Source organism: Megascapheus bottae, chromosome 4 (genome assembly GCF_031878675.1).
Source record: "Megascapheus bottae isolate mThoBot1 chromosome 4, mThoBot2.hap1, whole genome shotgun sequence".
Classification (NCBI taxonomy): domain Eukaryota; kingdom Metazoa; phylum Chordata; class Mammalia; order Rodentia; family Geomyidae; genus Megascapheus; species Megascapheus bottae.
The window spans coordinates 15,430,551-15,449,036 of NC_143512.1; the positions used below are offsets into that span (position 1 = coordinate 15,430,551).

An 18,486-nucleotide genomic window follows, 5' to 3' on the forward strand; every position below is an offset into this window, starting at 1 on the left:
AGTCAAGAAAGGGGTCCCTTCAATATGTAGAATCAGTAAATGACTTTTATCTGTGCATAAATGGCTGTTTATAGTAAATCAAATTAGACATATAGAAATACCTTTTTTTCCCTGTACCTAAAGGGTATTCTCTTTTGTGAATTGGTACCAGGATTATTTGCTGGCTTAAATTCAGCAGCTGTATAATTGATTTTTGGTAAAATACATATTTACTGACATTCAGAAAATGAAACCATATAATTCTTTGGGAACATTACTTGAGGTTAGCCCAGCTGTTTTAGTTAGCTTTTCTTTACTGTGACAAAATACCTGAGAGAAATAAACTTAGGAAATCAAAGTTTATTTTGGCTCATAGTTTCAGAGGTTTTAAGTCAGCTCCATTGCTTTGGGCCTGAGGTAAAGCAGAACCTGTTGCTAGTAGTGTATAGTGGGAGGGGCTACTAGTCTCCTGGAAACAAGCAGGCTGGAAAAGAAAGACCAGATGTGTCTTTCAAAGGCATGCTCCCGTGACCTTTGTCCTCCTACTGGCTGATAGCTCATGAAGTTATAAACTCATAGTATGAATCAGTCAGTCTGCCTCTGTGTGTGTGTGTGTGTGTGTGTGTGTGTGTGTCTGTATGTATGTATGTATGTATGTGTCTACCTATCTATGTATCTATCATCTATCTGGTGTGTTTATGTGGGGGGATGGAAGTAGGGAGAGAGAGAGAAAGAAATAGAGAGAGAGAGAGCGAATATGAGAACCTGAAAGAGTATCCTGGGGCTTGAACTCAGGGCCTAGCCACTGTCCTTGAGCTTTTTTTTTTTTTTTTTTTTTTTTTTTGCTTAAGGCTAGCCTCTACCACTTGAGTCACAGCTCCACTTCCAGGTTGTGTGTGTGTGTGTGTGTGTGTGTGTGTGTGTAAGTAAGTAAGTAATTGGAGATAAGTGTTTCATGGATTTCCTTCCCCGGACTGGCTTCCAACCATCCTCAGATCCTAGCCTTCTGAGTAGCAAGGATTACTGGTGCCAACCACTGATGCCTGACAATATAGATGCCTTTTCTCTCAAGAACTTCTTTCTTTAATTGATCACAACTCCTCTCCTATCATTTATTTCTAGTTCCTTGTCCAGTATTATAATGAGAATCAAAAGGTGCCAGTGTATTTATGACTAGTTGAGTCTATGTATTTTTTCTTCTTTACCAGACATTTTGATTGAACCATTCTTAAATTTTGTGGCTTTTTGGGTTTTTCCTTTGCTAATCAAAATGTTGAATTTTCAAGTGGCAGAACAGCTTTGCAAATGAGCCGAGATCTTTCCATCCAACTTCCCCGGCCTGATCTGAATGTGACAAGAAGTCGAAGCAAGACCTACCCTAAGAGAATAGCACAAACCCAACCGGTTGGTAAGTCACATTGCCCAAGTAGATAAGTAGTCACTGGAATAACTCTAACCTGCTTAATGATTACACTTTCTTTTTGAAGGGGTATTATTTTAAACAAATTCTCAACAGAGTAATTTCTCAGTTTGGCGACACTGAGATTGAATTGGCATAATCTCTATCAGAAGTATAAAAAAAAGCAGCACTGGTGGCCTAACTTAATTTCTATACAATTCTGTTGGGTTTTATGTTACTGTGAATTTTCCTTTTTATTTATTTATTTATTTATTTATTGCCAGTCCTGGGCCTTGATCTCTGGATCTGAGCACTGTCCTTGGGCTTTCTCAAGTGTTGAGTTCTACCACTTGAGCCCCAGCACCACTTCCAGCTTTTTCTGTGTATGTGATACTGAGGAATCAACCCAGGTCTTTATGCATGCTGGGCAAACACTTTACCATTAGGCCAAACTCCTGGCCTGTGATTCTTCCTTTTATTATGAAATTATAGAAAACATTCACATGGATATTACAATCTGTGTGTGGGTACATGTGCACATATTCATACATACACCACAGTTAATATAACCAGACTCCAGAAGTCTCTCATTGCCACTTTCCTGATCATATTCTCATCATATCATCACCCCAGTACAACTTGTGATTTTTTTTTTGGCATTTCAGTTTTACTACGTCTTTAATTTTTCCTTGAGAAAGTTAATTTTGGCTCTTTCCTTTTTGCTTTCTTGCTTTTGAAGGTACTGGGGTTTCAGCTCAGGGCCTCATGCTTGCTAAATGGATGTTGTACCATTCGAGCTACCCCCATATCCCTTTTTTTCCCAATACTATATTTTAGAGATAGGGTCTTGTAGTATCTTTAGCCATCTCGGGGCACAGTCCTTCTATTTTAGGAAGTTTGAAGCAGCTGAGTTTAGAATGCACATTGTCGTGCACAGCTTCTTGGTTGAGGTATTAGCATCTCACTAACTTTTGTTTGTCTGGCAGAGGTCATCCTGTAACTGGGATCACAGGCATTACTATATCATTCATATTTTGTCTGTTTTTAATGTTATATGAAAGCAGCATACTCTTTGGTTCTTTTGAAAATTTGACTTTATATTTAGTGAGTACTCAAGTTAGAGTATATTCATTTTTCTTGCTTTAAGTGCCTAGTGTTCATTCATTAAAAAAAATTCTACTGTTGATGGGGTTACCCATTTTGGTTTTTTTTGTTGTTTGTTTCTAATATTTATTTGTTTAATAATGCCACCTACGCAGTCAGATTTTGCATGGGCATACTCAAAACTCACAGGATTTTATCATAAAGTGAGGCTGTCAAATTATTTTATTTTATTTTTTATTGTTGGGGTAATGTATACAGGGGTTACGGATAATAGATGCATTACTTCTCACACGTTGATACCCTTTCTCATGTTTTTGTCCCCATTTCCCTCCCAATCACCTTGTTTCCCCCCCTTCTCTTTCCTATTTCAAATAAACAAATAAACATATATACAATATAACGGGTAACAGAGTCAGATACAGTAACAATATGGGGTTACCCAAAGGGCAACAAAGGAGAAGAGAGATAACATAGTACATTAAGAACAACAATCACACAAGAGAAAGCTCTTGTTTCCATATCCTAGAGATCCTTTCATTTAGTCTCATCCTATATGACAAAACCTAGGTACATAAGGTACACGAGGCTGTGAATTTTATAGTAAAGTCATGACTTCCTTATACCCTTGCCTACCTCCCGTAGATCCCTTTCACATATAACATCTCACAGTGACCCTGTGAAATAGCCACGGCACACTTTCACAGTCCGCCGATGAGAAACACAAGGCCCCAGTGGCTGACCAAATGTGGGTACTCTCTGTATAGAAGCAAGAGCCCAGGGCTTCTATATCTTTCTGTCATAGTGTGTGAAATGAATGAAATTGTTAGTGGCAGTAGTGAATAACTGAACATTATATGACAATTACAGGTACCTGTGGCTTGCACCTGTAATCCTAGCTACTCATAAGGGTGAGACCTGATGATCATGGTTCAAAGCCAACCTGGGCAAGGAAGTGTGTGAAACTTATCTCCAGTTAACTGCCAAAAAACCAGAAGTGGCACATTTGAATTACAGGCATGAGCCACCAGCTCCTATTGTCCTCATGCACTTTTATGAAAACAACTGTAAATACCTACCTTCAGAACACTTTATTTTTTTTCTGTTTATTTCTTGGGAGGCAAGAAGGAGACCTCTTCTTAGAAGCCTAAAATACTTGAAGCCAGATTTAAGGACAAGGTTTTTGTTTGTTTGCTTGTTTTTAATTGTTGTTTTCCCCTGTGGCTTATTATAGCTCTAGCCGAATACAGTTTTCAGAGAATAGCTGGGACAGCATTGAGCTGTCACCTCTGACCTGATCCATGCTGAGGCTAGCCTCTGCTCCATGATGGAGCCTATGCAAAGAGCCCCACAGCAAGGTGTGTGACTTGAGCTTATTCACACACATTCCTCCTCTTTCAGGGGATGGAGTCCATGGGGCCAGCACATGCTGGGTATGTCTTCTCTGAGGAACTGTTTTTTAGAAATACAACAGACTATGTCTTTATCAGTACACAATTACCTGCATATATATATATAGATAGATAGATAGATACAGATATATAGATATATATAGAGAGATATATATATCTCACGGTCTGAGCATTGCCTTGGACTTTCTCAAGGTTAGAGCTCTACTTAAGCCATAACACAATTTCCAGATTTTTCTCTGTATATGGTACTGAGGAGTCGAACCTGGGTCTTCATGCATGCTAGGCAAGCACTTTTACCGCTAGGCCAAACTCCTGGCCACCTATGGATTTTTAAAACTGAAAACTTTGACTTTTGGTAAAAATGGAGTTCTAGTTTAAGAAGATGAGTTTTTTGTTGCTGTTGGTATGGGGTTTGAACTCTGGACCTGTACTTTTCTAGGCAGGTACTCTATCACTTGTGTCATTTTGCTAGCCCATTTTATGCTGATTAGTTTCTCACTTTATGCTCAGGCTGCCTTGGACTGTGGTCCTCCTATCTTGTGCTTCTCCATGTTGCTGGGATGACAAGCATATACCACTGTACCGAGCCATTGTGATTCCTCTCTAGCTTGGGTTGAGAATTAGGCACTACCATGCCCAGCTGTTGATCAAGAAGGAATCTTGTGATTTTTTTTTTTTTTGCCTATACTGGATTCAAACATACACTCTTTGTATCAAAAATACCTATAGTTATAGGCTTGAGATTACCCAGCCTCTAATAAGATGTTTTTACTTTAATAAGGCCAGCTATTAATTTTTATAGACTGGATTCTACTGTTATCCTTTTTAAATGACATTTTACAGCTAGTTTTTGGAATTACTATCTATTTAGCATTTACATATAATAAGAACAAGTTGTAATAGAAAAGAATTGTTACTTTGGGTTACTTTGTATTATTAATTTATAATATCAGCCTTTTTACTTCAGTCTTTTTTTTCTTGAAGTAAAAGCAATTCAATTTGATTAGATGGCTGCTTCCTTTAACCTGCACTCCAGCTCTGAGTTTAAAAATGCCTTCTATTCATTTTGCAATCAGGAATAATAAATGGCTGGTAGCTGAAAAGCCATTGTGAAAAGAACCTGCCAAATTAAGCTTTGGCACCTTTATGAGGAAGTACATTCCAGAATCAGGAGCCTGAACCCAGCATTCTGCTGCCCCTGCCCAGAGGAGTTTAGTGCTGGGGCAGGCAGCCAGAGGATTCCTGCAGATCACAGTTCTTCTGTGGGGCTCCTGGGAAAGCCAGAGGAAAAAGTGTCTGTGTATGCAGTCCTTTCTTTGATGAAGTCATAGCAGCTCACACAGGTGAATTCTTGTCAGAAGGGTCTCTCCTGGAATCAGGCTGTTAATTAGATCTATAGCTGATCATGTGGTCAGCTATAAGGAAAATGATGGGTAAAAAACTAGCTGAAGTGCAAAAATAGTGCTTTAACTGATGTGGCATTTTAAGTTCTTAAAAATACCCTACTGGTGGGTCCAGAGCAAATGGTTGCAACATCTTGGGACTTAAAAAGAGACAGGATGTGGTTTTGGTTTTCCCATTCTTGCGGTGAAGAAGACCTATGCACACCGTGCCTGAGAAACATAAAAGTGGTCTCTGAGCAAGGAAAGCCCCTCTGTGTGCAAGCAAGACTGTATGGCCTGGGCTAAGCTCAGGAGAATACACCCATGATAACAAAACTTCTAATGTTTCCAGAAGTATAAAACTCAGCATGGGTTTAAACGTGGGAGTGTTGCTTAAGTGGTAGAGCACTTGCCTACCAAGCCACCAAAAAAAAAAAAAAAAACCCAAGTTATAAAACCTAGATACTTATGTGAAGTTTCCAGAGTTGAACAAATCTGTAGGATAGAGTTGGTTAAGGACTGCCAGTTAAGATGTCCTGATTAGTAGAGCTGCGGATGGAAAGCTGATATACCACATGTCTGTGGGATGTTTCCTCCTGCCCTCAACACCACAGTGGACTGTCTCAGAGTTCTGTGAGCATCACTACATTGGCTCCCAGCACTTCATCACTATGAAGCTTGTTGAAATAGCCATCATCCATGGCTGACGTGCTGCACAGTCTTGGGACTCAGTAGCAAATGATTCACCTGAAGGGAGCTGGCTAGAATCTCTGTGGTGGCCTAATATGGGTGCAGCCAAGCAGGCAGACATAGAAGTGCTTTGACACAGTGCAGTACCATTTCACTTGATGCAAGTAGTTTGGGCTGCTGATAAGAAGTCAGGTCAAGAAAGAATCATTTCTTGGGCACTAACTCTGGTGCACATTGTGTCACATGTGAGAATAAGAAGCATCCCAGCTGAGCTGTGGTGATCAGGTCTTTTGTTAAGGCAGAGAAAAGGCAATTGTGTCAATAGAGGCCAATTGTGTCAGACCAAGACACTGAGATTGTGCTGACTATGGGAAGTGGCATCAGAAGTCTATGTGTTAAATGTACACTATTGTAAAGGCACTTAATCATCCAGAACCTCAGTTTCTTCCTCTGTCAGGCAGGGAATCTCACTGCTGCTTTGTGATGTGTTGTCAGGGAAATAGTGTCTAAAGCCAGTTGAATACCCTGTTGGGCATTTGTATGGTATAGTATACTTTAGTTTCCTTCTTTTAAAGTAAAAGGATTTCTTTCTATAAACCACATGAACTAGGCTGCAGATCCACCCATAAGCATTTGAATTATATTTATAATACTATAATAATATCATAAACTTTTTGTACTAAGGATAATATGGTTGAGCAGTGATGGGCCATTGAAAGTAGGAGCTGGAGAGGCCATTTAAGTAGTAAACGGAGCATGGGAAGGACATTGAGTGCTTTTATTTTCTTCTAGGTGATTCACTATAAATAGGGTGTGAATGAAGTGGTTAGACTGAAGCATACTGTTTGTGGGTCCTTTGTCCTCCATGTCTGGAAGTCTTAGCAGCCAACTCAATAGAGGAACTTACTGAGGGGTTGTCTTTCTTATTGAGTTCCTACTTTCAGAGTAGCCTTTAGTCCAAGTTATTTTCTTTTTATCACAATAAGAAGACACACAGTGTTAAATTCATTCTTTCTGCTATTATAAGTGTAAATTCAGTAGCGTTAAACATAATCACCATGTTGTACAACAGGTCTCTAGACCTTTTTTATCTTGTAGCACTGAAACTCAGAATCCACTAAATACCAGCTCCCCTCCCACTTGGCGTACTACCTTTGGCATGACTCTCCCCTCCTCTCCTCTGCTCCCTATGCTCATTGTCCTTCAGCTCTCTGGGGACTTTCTGACAAGGCATTGGGAACTGCAGACTTCTTCTGTGCATCTGAAATAGCAAGGCTGTTACGTGACAGTTCTAAAGTTCACACAATTAATTATTCCATCTTCTGCAGAAGGTGGTTTTCCCCATTTGAAGTAATTAGTTGCTAGTCTTACCTGAGTGTGTTTTCATGTCAAGTAGACAATAGAAACAGAAGGCAAAGGAAGGACAAAGCTTATAAGGCTCAGAGAGGAAAACAGAAGTTGTTGAATAATGCACACACAGAACCCAAGGGTTTCACAAGTGAGTCCCTCTCCTTTAAGGTGGTTCAGAAAACTGTTATAACAACAGTGTTATGATCCCCACAGGACTTTTTTTGTATTGTCATCACAGAGACTTGGAGTTGCCTAAACATTTAGGAAAGCAATCTGGGTTTGTATGAATGCTCCCTCCATCTGAGAGCAGGATTTGAACTTGTGTCCATAGATTCCACAGTCCCAGGATACTTTCCAGGAAAGGCCAGGATCTATGAGAAGCCATCAGGGGACGCCAGCATTCACTGAGCATCACCTTGTGCTGGACCCTTTATTAGGAACTCTAGAGGTGGTGTCTTGCTCCTTTTTCTTAGAAGATCTGATGGCTCTCTTGGAGTTTAGTGTAGAAAGAAAAAAAATGGGACTTTTGCAGGACCATAAAGCTGCAGTTTGAACTTGGGTCAGAGAAGGCGATGCACACAGATTCAGAGTCCTTGCATCAGATGAAGTAGCAATCAGTTACTTTGTGTGTGAGGCAAGAAACCAAGACCTGAAAAGACAAACGATTTCCTCTCTGTAACTTGGAGGTTATCTGGAAGAGAATCACTGAGCACTGGCAGGTTTCTGGGAACAAGGAAGATAGGAGACTGGAAAAAGATGACAGCATAATATTCCTCATACCTGCTGGGCATTTGATAGGTGTTGTGAAGTTTCTGTTTACCTCCTCTGGGTCAGCTGAGGACAGGAAAAGGAAGACTTTGGCATTCATTCTCACAAAGGAATTAAAACAGAACATCCTGACCAAGAACTCTTGTAGTGGAGATGGTTTGTAGTTGAGCCATATCATAGTGTGACTCTTCTTTTTCAAGAAAACATATCAGGAGTAAATAATTTACTGGGGTATGGTCCAAATCTGTATTTCCATGTTCTTATCTCCCTGACTGTGCGAATGGCTGCTCTGAGGGTAGGAATAGCCCCCTACTTTGAGTTGCTTGTTGTCTGCATTGGGAAGATGTGAGGTGCTATTGCTAAAGTAAAATATATATATTACAGTAAATGAACTTTAAAGCATCCTTTTCTACCTAAACTTTTCTTTCATTTTCTCTGATTTATCTGTCACAAAGTTGAAAGGACTAAATATGAGAAAGAGTTGTAAAATCATTTTAGAAAATATTTAATGTATGGTCTTTACCACTTCTGAAGTCTTACAGATTTCTGAAAAGTATCTTCCCAGGTTATGAAATATATTTTTGTCATTGGAAATGTACAGCATTAACATTATTTAAACCTTGTTTAGGTCAAATGAAAACCTTATCAACAAAATTGAGTAAAATGAATTATGAGGCCAAACAGTGGTAGCTTATGCTTATAATCCTAGCTACTCAGGAGATTGAGATCAGGAGAATCAAGGTTCAAAGCCAGCCTGGCCAAAATCATCTGTAAGACTCTATTTCTAATTAACTATCAAAACACAGGGCTAGAAACTTGGCTCAAATGATATAGTTCTAGCTGTGAGCAAGAATACTAAATAACAGTGCAAAGCTCTTGAGTTGAATCCCCAGTGCTGGCACGAAAACAAAAAGTTTGAAAACCTTTGCTTTAGTGCCTCTCTTATAAATTACTCTTTTAAACCAAATGGATAAGATGAATCTGAAATTTTTTTCTTCTTTGTTTAACTCATTGTTAAAAGTTACTGCTCTCCTGGCTGGGAGCGGGGCCTCGTAGTGGAGTGCTTGCCTAGCATGCATGAAGCCCTGGGTTTGATTCTATGGTGCCACATACACACAGAAAAATTTGGAAGTGGTGTTATGGCTCAAGTGGTAGAGCGCTAACCTTGAGGAAAGCCCAAGGACAGTACTCGGGCCCTGAGTTCAAACCCCAGGACTGGCAAAATAAAAATTACTCTTGTCTTAATGGGTAAAAACCAAAGAGACATTTCCATCTGGAAAGGTTTGTATAGCTTTGTCTTGTTGTTGACTCCTGTGTAAATCACTGTAGTGTATTAACTGCTTGTACTCATAGAAGACAGTAGTGGGACTTGGCTTTACCTTGGTTAGCAGTTATTTACTACTTGGATATTTTTTTCAGTAGAGGGCCTTTTATCTCCTCAGGTTGCATGATCAGCTGGTTCTCTCCCACTTGAGTGAGCCATGCTTCCAGCCCAGCTTTTGGCTGGTGGATTGGAGAGGTAGCTCAATGGACTCTTCTGCCAGGGTTAGCCTCAGCCTCCTGAGTAGCTAAGGCTACAGGCATTAGCCACTCATGTCTGGCTTGCTATTGTAATGTTTGATGCCGTGCCTTGATATTATTAACCAGTTAAGCAGAAGCTTCTATTTTCCTGCCTCCCTCCTTCCCTTCCTTTTTCTCAGGCACATTTTGGAAAGTGTGTCTTGCAGCTGTTTGAAATTTTACTTGGGAGATATTCTTGGGCAGATGACATCTGAGATTCCACACCTTTGTTTTATTATCAGACAGTGTGGTTTCTATGCCAGCATTTTGTTTGAACTTTGAGGAAACTAGGATGGAGTTCTATGCCTCTGCTTGTCTTACTTTTTGGAGTCAATAAGGGAAGTGTTTTAGGTTCCCAGAGCTCAGCTTATTTTGGTAGGTGTGGGTATGGGAAGGGAAGGTGAGGCCAGGGAGAATACATTCACTGCTGAGGTGTGGTACCTGCTTGGCACTTGGAATGCTATGCTGTGCACATCTTGGGACAGCAAGTCCAGCAGGGAGAAGGGACCACCCTCTGTAACTAGTGTCTCCCCTGGGGTAAGAACAAGGTGTCTGGTGAACTCTGCAGTCAGATTCCTTCTTCAGAAAAGCTGAATTGGAATAAAGTAGATGAATCACTCAGCAGTGCAGAGCCAAGAATTTAGGGTTACTGTTACATGCTAGGTACCTGGTACAGGTGCACCCCAAAACAGAGGAGCTGGTTTGCAGAAACACAGAAAGGGAGTCAAATCACTGAGAGACCACACATCTTTGAGAAGAGACGCTGGAGACCTCATGTCCTTAAATCCTAGTCTGGATTACAGGAATGAGCCCCCAGCTTCAGCAGGTAATTTTTTTAAGAATCCAGGTAACTTGTTCTTACCAACCCATTAGTAAAAGGAAAAATGTTAGTTTCTGGGACATTTTACCAAACACAGTGGAGAATGGCACTAAGAGTGACAGTTGCTAGGCAGAACATTGAGTCAGGTGCACGTGCCCATTTGTAGCTCTGTCCTTTGTTGACATCCTTTTCTGACTGGAAACTGATACTTTTACTCTGTAAAAGATTTATTAATATGTGGTAAGTCATGTTAGAATTTTCTCTGAAAAGTTAATATGTCTGCTCTTCTGGAGGATGTTTAACATTCCAAGCATAGCTCCTGAAATTAGAAAAGCAAGGAAAACTAAAGGCCTATTATGTGTTCAAACTAAAGTCGTAGCTTTAGTGAATTACTGTAATGATGCCTTTCTCCTTTCTTCTTTTTCAGCAAGAATTTATTGGGCATCTCTTTGGGTAAAGACTATTTTATGGAACACAAAAAATTGAATGGAACTCAACCTGTAATCTACAGGAGCTTAGTAATATAAAGATAACACAGACTTATTAGCCTTTATTGAATGCTAAGACTTCTCAATAAATCGTCTGTTTAAATCCTCATGTTCACTATAGAAATAGTTGGAGATGTCCTCATTTTCCAGATGAGAGAACTGAGGCCCAAAGCAGTTTAAAAACTTGTCCCAAATCACAGATCAATTGACACAGCTGAGAAGCAATTCTAGGCATGCGTGATTGTTGGCATTGTATACTGAAGCACTTTGCAAGACCAGAGAAGTTGAAGGTGGAATTCAGTGCAGGCAAGACAGGCAAGGGTGATGGAGTGGGGCTACAATAGGGCTCTAGGGTTCTAGGCAATTTGTAGTGAAGGTGAGACTGGTTTTGAAGGGCAGAAGGGTGAGGCCAGTAGATTTCAAGCAGGAATCTGCAAATCCCAAGGTGGAGTATATAGAGGAGAATATTAATGTTTCCCCTCTGCTCATCCCTGTGTTCATGCTGGGCCTGTATAACAAAGATCAGTGGAAGCATTCAGATTTGTTTAATAGGAGTGTTATCATAAATGAGGACCCAAAGAAACAGGGATGACTATATGTTTTGGAGTAGTCATGCAGTAGTGGACAGAGGGCATGATGGCATCGTAACAAACTTGGATCTTCAGGGTAGGAAGGCGAAAGAAGGTCAGAGAGCAACTCTGCTAGGATTTATGACTTGTTTCATAGGAAGAACTGTGTGGAGTAGTGAGAAGGGAGGGGAGAGGCGGAGAGATCTTTGGGTTTCTTCTGCTTTTGGGTGAAATGAAAAAGAAGAAACGTATTTTGGAGTTTTATGTCTTGAACCTAATCAGGTGGAGTGGGAGATATTGGAGGCTTTCATTTGCTGTGGTCCCATATATATGAATCTACTTTATCATTGTGAATAATATTTATTATATAATGTAATACATTACCATAATATACAGTATAATGTATTGTATATTACATATAACATATATTATTTACAGTGATAAAGTGGATTCATCCTATAGATGGTTCCATATATGAATATCGATGAGCATGATACCTGGGTATCTTTGAAATGAATAAAAAAACTATGTCACCATCATGCAGAGAAGTTATTTATACCTTTTCAACATCACTTCATGATGAAAGCTTTGAACAACTAAGATGTAGTGGAATGTATCTCAACATAATGCAGGTCATTTATAATAAACCAACCACTGACATTATACTGGATACTTTAAGATCTGGAATAAGACAAATTTTCTCACTTTCACCATTTTTTATCTAAACGAATACTGGAAGTTTTAGCCAGAGAAATCAGTCAAGAGAATAAATAAAGGGATCCAAGTTGGAAAAAAAGTTAAAAATTTATTGTTTGCTGATGACATTACTTTATATATAGAACGCTTTAAAGAATATACTATAAGGGCCATTAAAACTAATAAGTGAACTCAGAAATCTTGTAGGATGTAAAATCACCATGTAAAAAGTAGTTTCTGTGTACCAGTAGTGAATTATCTAATTAGAAATGAAAAAAGCAGTCTCATTTACAGTAGCAAAAAAAAAAATTAACCAGAAATTGATTTCGCCAAAAGGATGAAATACCTCTACAATAAAAATTAGAGACCAATAAAGAAGTAAATTGAAGATAAGAAAAGGAAAACATCTAGGTTCATGCATTGGAAGAATCAATGCTATTAAAATATACCACTCAAATCTAAAGAGATGTTGGTAGTTTTAATGCAAAATATTCTTAGTAAAATATCAATGATTTTTCTAAATGAAAATAAGGGAAAAAAATCTTAAAATTCATATACAACTATAGCCCTCTAACTTCCCTCTCCCCATAACCAAACCCATCTTGAGCAAAAGGAACATAGCTGACTTCAAAACATGCTGTAATGCAGCATCCTTACGGCTCTGGGTCCAGTTCCCAGCACTGAAAGGGGGAAGGAAGAAAAGGAAGGGAGGGAGAGAGAAAGGAATGAAGGAAAGAAGGAAAAAAACTAAACAAAGCAACTCCCAGCATGCTATTTGTATAAAAACAGACCCCTAGACCAATGGAACAGAATAGAGCCTAGAACTAAACCAATGCATTTACCATAAGCTGATTTTTCACAAGGGTGCTATGAACACATACTGGAGAAATGACAATCTTTTTGGCAAATAGTGCTGGGAAAATTGGATAGCTGTATACAGAAAAATGAAATTAGACCCCTATCTATTTCTCACTTATAAAAACAATTTAAATTGTAGTAAAGGCATAAATAGAAAATAACGAAAGTACTAGAAGAAAATGTAAGCAAAATGAGTGGAATGGGCCATTTTTTTAAATAAGACTAACAGCACAGGAAATAATAGGAAAAATCAGTAAGTGGGACCACAGCAAATGAAAAGTTTTTGTGAAGAGGATAGAAGGCCAAGGCTGCTTTGGGCAAAAGTATAATATCTTATCTGACAGACAAAAGCAAAAGGATTGGAAGCCTAGCTCAAGTGATTGAGCCTTTGAGTAGACCTTGAGTTCAAACTTGAGTGCTACTAAAAAAAAAATCAAACAAAGAACAACAAAAAACCACTCAAGATAACAAGTTCTTGTTGGGAACATATGTGTGTGGAAAATAGAACTCTTGGCACTATTTGTGGGAATGTAAATTAGTACTGTCATTAAGGAAAACAGTACATAAATTAAACATAAAGCTGCCATATAATTTAGTCTTCTTCTGGGTTTATATCCAAAGGAAAGGAAAGCAGTGTAACAGAGCTACATCTGCATATCCATGTTCTTTGCTGAATTATTCTCAATAATGGGAACAGTGTTTATCACCAGCTGATGAATGGATAAAGAAAACATGTCACATATACCTAATGAAATACTTATTTGTCCATAAACTACGATAAAATCCTGTCATTTACAACAATAGAGATGGAACTGGAGATTATTAAGTAGATATAGACAGTTGCACATGATCTCATTCCCAGAGTTTAAAAACACTGATTTTCTTGAAGATGAGAATAGTGTGGTGGTTACAGGACCTATAGGAAAGCAGAGAGTAAGGGAGGGCTGGGACAAGGTTGGTCAGTAATATTAGAAATTGTAAGTTCTGGCATGTTGTACAGGGGGATGACTGTAGATAACAGTATGGTATTGTACATTTTAGGAAGCTGCAAGAGAGAATTTTGAAAATTTTATAAGAAACTGAATAATGACATAGATATGTTTAATCTGATTAAATATTATATAATACCTATATTGAAATATCACAAATTTACAACAATGCTATTTCAGTTTTTGCAAATTTTAAGTAAATTTTTTAACTTCCAAGCATAAATTATACTAGGGATAAATTTTTCCAAGGAATGTGGAACTGACATGCAAATATAAAGGAGAAAGTAATTAATTTGTTAATCTATCATTCCATGTATTTAATTATTATATTGGACATCTTTAATAGTTATGGAACAGTTCTATTTTAAAATGTACATGTCTGGGGCCTGGAATTTGGCCTAGTGGTAAAGTGTTTGCCTAGCATTCACAAAGACCCAAGTTCGATTCTTTGGTACCACATATGTAGAAAAAAAGCCTGAAGTGGTGCTGAGGCTCAAGTGGTAGAGCTCTAACCTTGAGAAAGTCCAAGAACAGTGCTTGGGCCCTGAGCTCAAGCCCAGGACTGGCAAATAAAATAAAATAAGATAAAATGTACATATCTCCTGTGTATTACAGATTACATTCTTTGGTAGTGTTTACATTTGATGAAAAATGTTACTTTTTATAGTTTTTCAAAACTCTTATGAATTGATTACTTGCTTGAAAATTCAAGCCCACTGAATTAAAGCCCATCTTCCTCAAATGCACATTAACATAGACACAAAGTAAAATAAGCCTTTAAATACGCCTTTCAAAAGCTTATTTGTGGGCTGGGAGTCTGGCCTAGTGGTAGAGTGCTTGCCTAGCATGCACGAAGACCCGGGTTCCATTCCTCAGTACCACATACATAGAAAAAAGCTAGAAGTGATGCTGAGGCTCAAATGGTAGAGCCACTTGAGAAAGTCCAAGGCCAGTGCCCAGGCCCTGAGCCCAAGCCCAGGACTGGGGGAGAAAAAAAAAAAGCTTATTTGTATTAACCTTATATACTATTACAGTTGCAGCAAATTAAAATTTCTGAAGCAATGAGTATTTAGCACTCACAGAAACAGATCCAACTTTAGATCAGGTATAGATTCTCTTGCCCCAGGCCAACTGAGGTTTTAGGAGAAGGTGACTAGGAAGGCTTAATTGCTTTATAAATTGTGTGGCTCTGTTAGGTGTTAGGAGATAATGAGGAGGCATTAGCAGGGTAAGATATAATATGTTCTCTTGTTATCCTCAAGAATACCCTCTGAATGTGTTCTCTTATTATCCCAGTGCCTCAGGATACTTCCTGGTTCCAGCCAACCTCACAGACAGTAGGCCCAAGAGAGCCTGAAGGAAGGATGAACATCCTCTGCTTTATACCCTTGCAATCTTTCTGACAATGGTGCAAATTGCAAGTGAGCCTGGAAGGTATTATCTTACTCCCCTAGGTGCTCAGAGGAACAGGATGGAGTCTAGTCTCTGAGCACCTGAGGGAGTGAGCAGTAGCTTTCTTAGACTCAACAAGTACCCTTAAACCTGGAATTGTAACCCACAGAGTGTCTGTAGCCACCTCAGTGTGGAACCTCTGGAGCTCTGGCAGAAGAATGAGAAAGAAATGTCTCCATATCTACAGCTCACACTTCCATGGATCATGATGGTAGTGATCTGGAGACTGTCAGGTTAAGGAAGAAAAATTGGGAGTGGATCAACTTGGAAAGGGATTTTTGTGCATAGATGCATTTTTTTCTAGTGCACACATTCCACTCTCATCTTCATAATCTACCTTCCAACGTGTTAGCCACATGGTTTATTTGATTTTCCAGTTGACATGTAGCAAAGCATTGTTTCGACAATCTGTATTTATGGTAAGGAAGTTAATTATACTTAAAATAGCTCTCTTGGGATTTTAAAGATAGAGACAGGGATCTGGAAGCTTCTTTGAAGTGAACAGATATTTGATCTTTAAATAATTAGCTATTGGATGTAGAAAAACTTTTATTTTCCAAATTGTTTTAAAATTTGATTTTGCTTATAATTTAATGTTAGACATAAAATGTCCATGATGATATATGTAAGGTTAAATTAAACATTTTTGATTAGTGGTGCTGGGTTTTGAATTCAGGGTCTTTGTACTTGCTAGGCACATCTCTAGTCGTGGTTATATCTTAATTATTATTAAAAAAAACTATTTCTAAGAAAAAAGATTAAGAGAGAAATGTGATTAAGTGGAAATGTTGCTCAGCAGCAAAACATATGTATGAGGCCCTGGATTTGATCCCTAGCACTAAAAAAAAAAATACATATGAGGATTTTAACAAAGAAGTCAGTAATATATCACAAAGTTGTCTCATTCAGTTGTTATGTGTCCTTTTTCTATACATCAAAATAAATTATTCTCACATTGTAATGCCACCATTCATGTTCTAGTCCTGTTAATGGGTATTAATTAACTCTGTTAATTAACTGATACTAATTAATATCCATGGCACTTAAGTACATCAAAGATTTTATTTAAGTTGATAGGTATCAAATAGAGTTATGAATTTTATATAATTCCTACTAGTTCCATGTAGAGTGCTTTTGTAATTGAAAATGCACTTACATTCATCATCAAATCTTGATGTTAACGGATGGCTTTTAAGAATTTTCCAAATCAAGTAGCTAAAGAGATCCTGGGGAAATTGATTCAGTATCTGACAGCCACTGTTCCTGGACTGAAGTTGTGGGTCACTTAACATGCAGGTGCTCACGTGTACACAGAGCCTTTGCATACAAAAGCCTGGTTGTGTTTGATCTGCAGAGGTTGCAAGCATTTGAACATAGTTTACTGAAAGGAACAAAGAGATCCTGGAGATCTGGACTTGGGTGTTGAGCATGGTCTGGGATAGAGGGTTCAAACTCAGTTATAGTGTCTACCAGTCCAGAAATACAGGCTGTGGCTTAGTTTGGGTCATTTTTTAAAATACCAGTTCCCATATAAAGTTGCCCTTCTAGGTATGACATTGTGACAAGGTCTTTTGTCTTTTTGATGTGCACAATATGTAAAATAAATCAGCTCTCTTGACATATTGTAGCCTTGCTGAATTGATTAGCTTTCTTCTCCAGTGGTGGTATGGCAAATTCTCATTATTTTGTCTAAAGTAGCATAAAGATTTACTCAGAAATCATAATAGCCATATGTCAATGACTGATCTTTGTCACTGTCACTGATATTCTGTAGCTATGATTAAAAGCTGTGTGCTATGGCAGAGGCTGCCTTCAAAGCCCTAAGCGGTGGACCTGGCTTTGTGTCCTCCTGACCTTGTATTTCTCATTCTGCCAAGTCCGGTGTTTGATTTTTTTTTTTTTTTGGTCTTGACTGAGAGATAACTCTGAATGCTTGTTACACATGATAGCATCGTTCTGAGTTTTTCTTTCTAGGGTAAAAAGTCTTAGAAGCTGAAGCATGTCTATTCCAAGAACAGATCTTGGTTGACTGGGTCTCTCCCTTTAGGGGCAGCTAGGAAGAGCACAGTGATGTGTTCTTTATTTTACGAAGAATTAGAGCCACTTTTTTTGCATCTTTTAATTTAATGGTTTTCTTGGCTATATAAATAATTTTGAAAATGTTTGTTTCTAGGCATATTAGATGAGAAATAGCTTTTGAGCTTTGTCTACAAGGTAAAGAATTATCTTCCCCCTCACATCCCAGGTTGATTTGTGAAGTATAAGAAAATCTTTTTCACTGTGTAAATTGTTGAAGTCACTAATGGTTAAATAATGGTTGTGTTTAGAATTGATTTTAAGATGTTTATGTATTTGTATATTCTTTTATGTACATCTGTTACAAGTTTTAATTAAAAAGGAATGGAGAGAAAATACTTATCTAACCTCTAAACATCTTTTGAGCAGTATCCACCTGTAACTTTCTTGTTACTAGTCAGCTATTTTAGTATAACACTTGGCCTTCCCTCTCCTTGTCTTTAAAATTAAACTATTTTGTGGCATATAATACATGAAGACATACAGATATGTCATGAGTGCTCCCAGTAAGTTAGGGCTTCTAGGTAGTTTTTTCCCTAAGGAGTCTTATTTTCTTAGTGAGGCTTTAAAAACCCAGCTTTCTCTAGGTCACATAGTTATGGATTCAGTAAGGGAGCACATTAACCAGATTTTCCAGTACTCATAAATAGACCATGCACAGATATAGTGAAGAACAGTTTGAATTTCTGACTATCAATTAGGTTATATTACTGACAGTAATTATCTCATACTGTGTACGTAAGTTATATAATGCTATGCTTGTAAATTGGTCCAGATAGTCAAGCAACTTATTTTCATAATCTAGCCATGCTGCTTGCCCCTGTGTGTGTGTGTGTGTGTGTGTGTGTGTGTGTGCACACATGCGTGCACGCACGTGAGAAAAAGAGAGAGAGAGAG

General features: G+C 38.4%; 1 protein-coding gene across 24 annotated transcripts in view; it reads left to right on the forward strand.

Moving 5' to 3' along the window:
• The window catches only part of Epb41l4a (erythrocyte membrane protein band 4.1 like 4A), a 773,501-nt gene that overhangs the window by 145,958 nt on the left and 609,057 nt on the right, over nt 1-18,486 (forward strand). For all 24 annotated transcript variants that reach the window (XR_016535219.1, XR_016535218.1, XR_016535226.1 and 21 more), the window contains exon 12: nt 1,266-1,387. Coding sequence is in view for 5 of the 24 variants with exons in the window: in XM_090331497.1 (XP_090187623.1) it covers nt 1,266-1,387 (122 nt within the window). In the remaining 19 variants the exon portion in view is untranslated. The remainder of the gene's footprint in view (nt 1-1,265; nt 1,388-18,486) is intronic.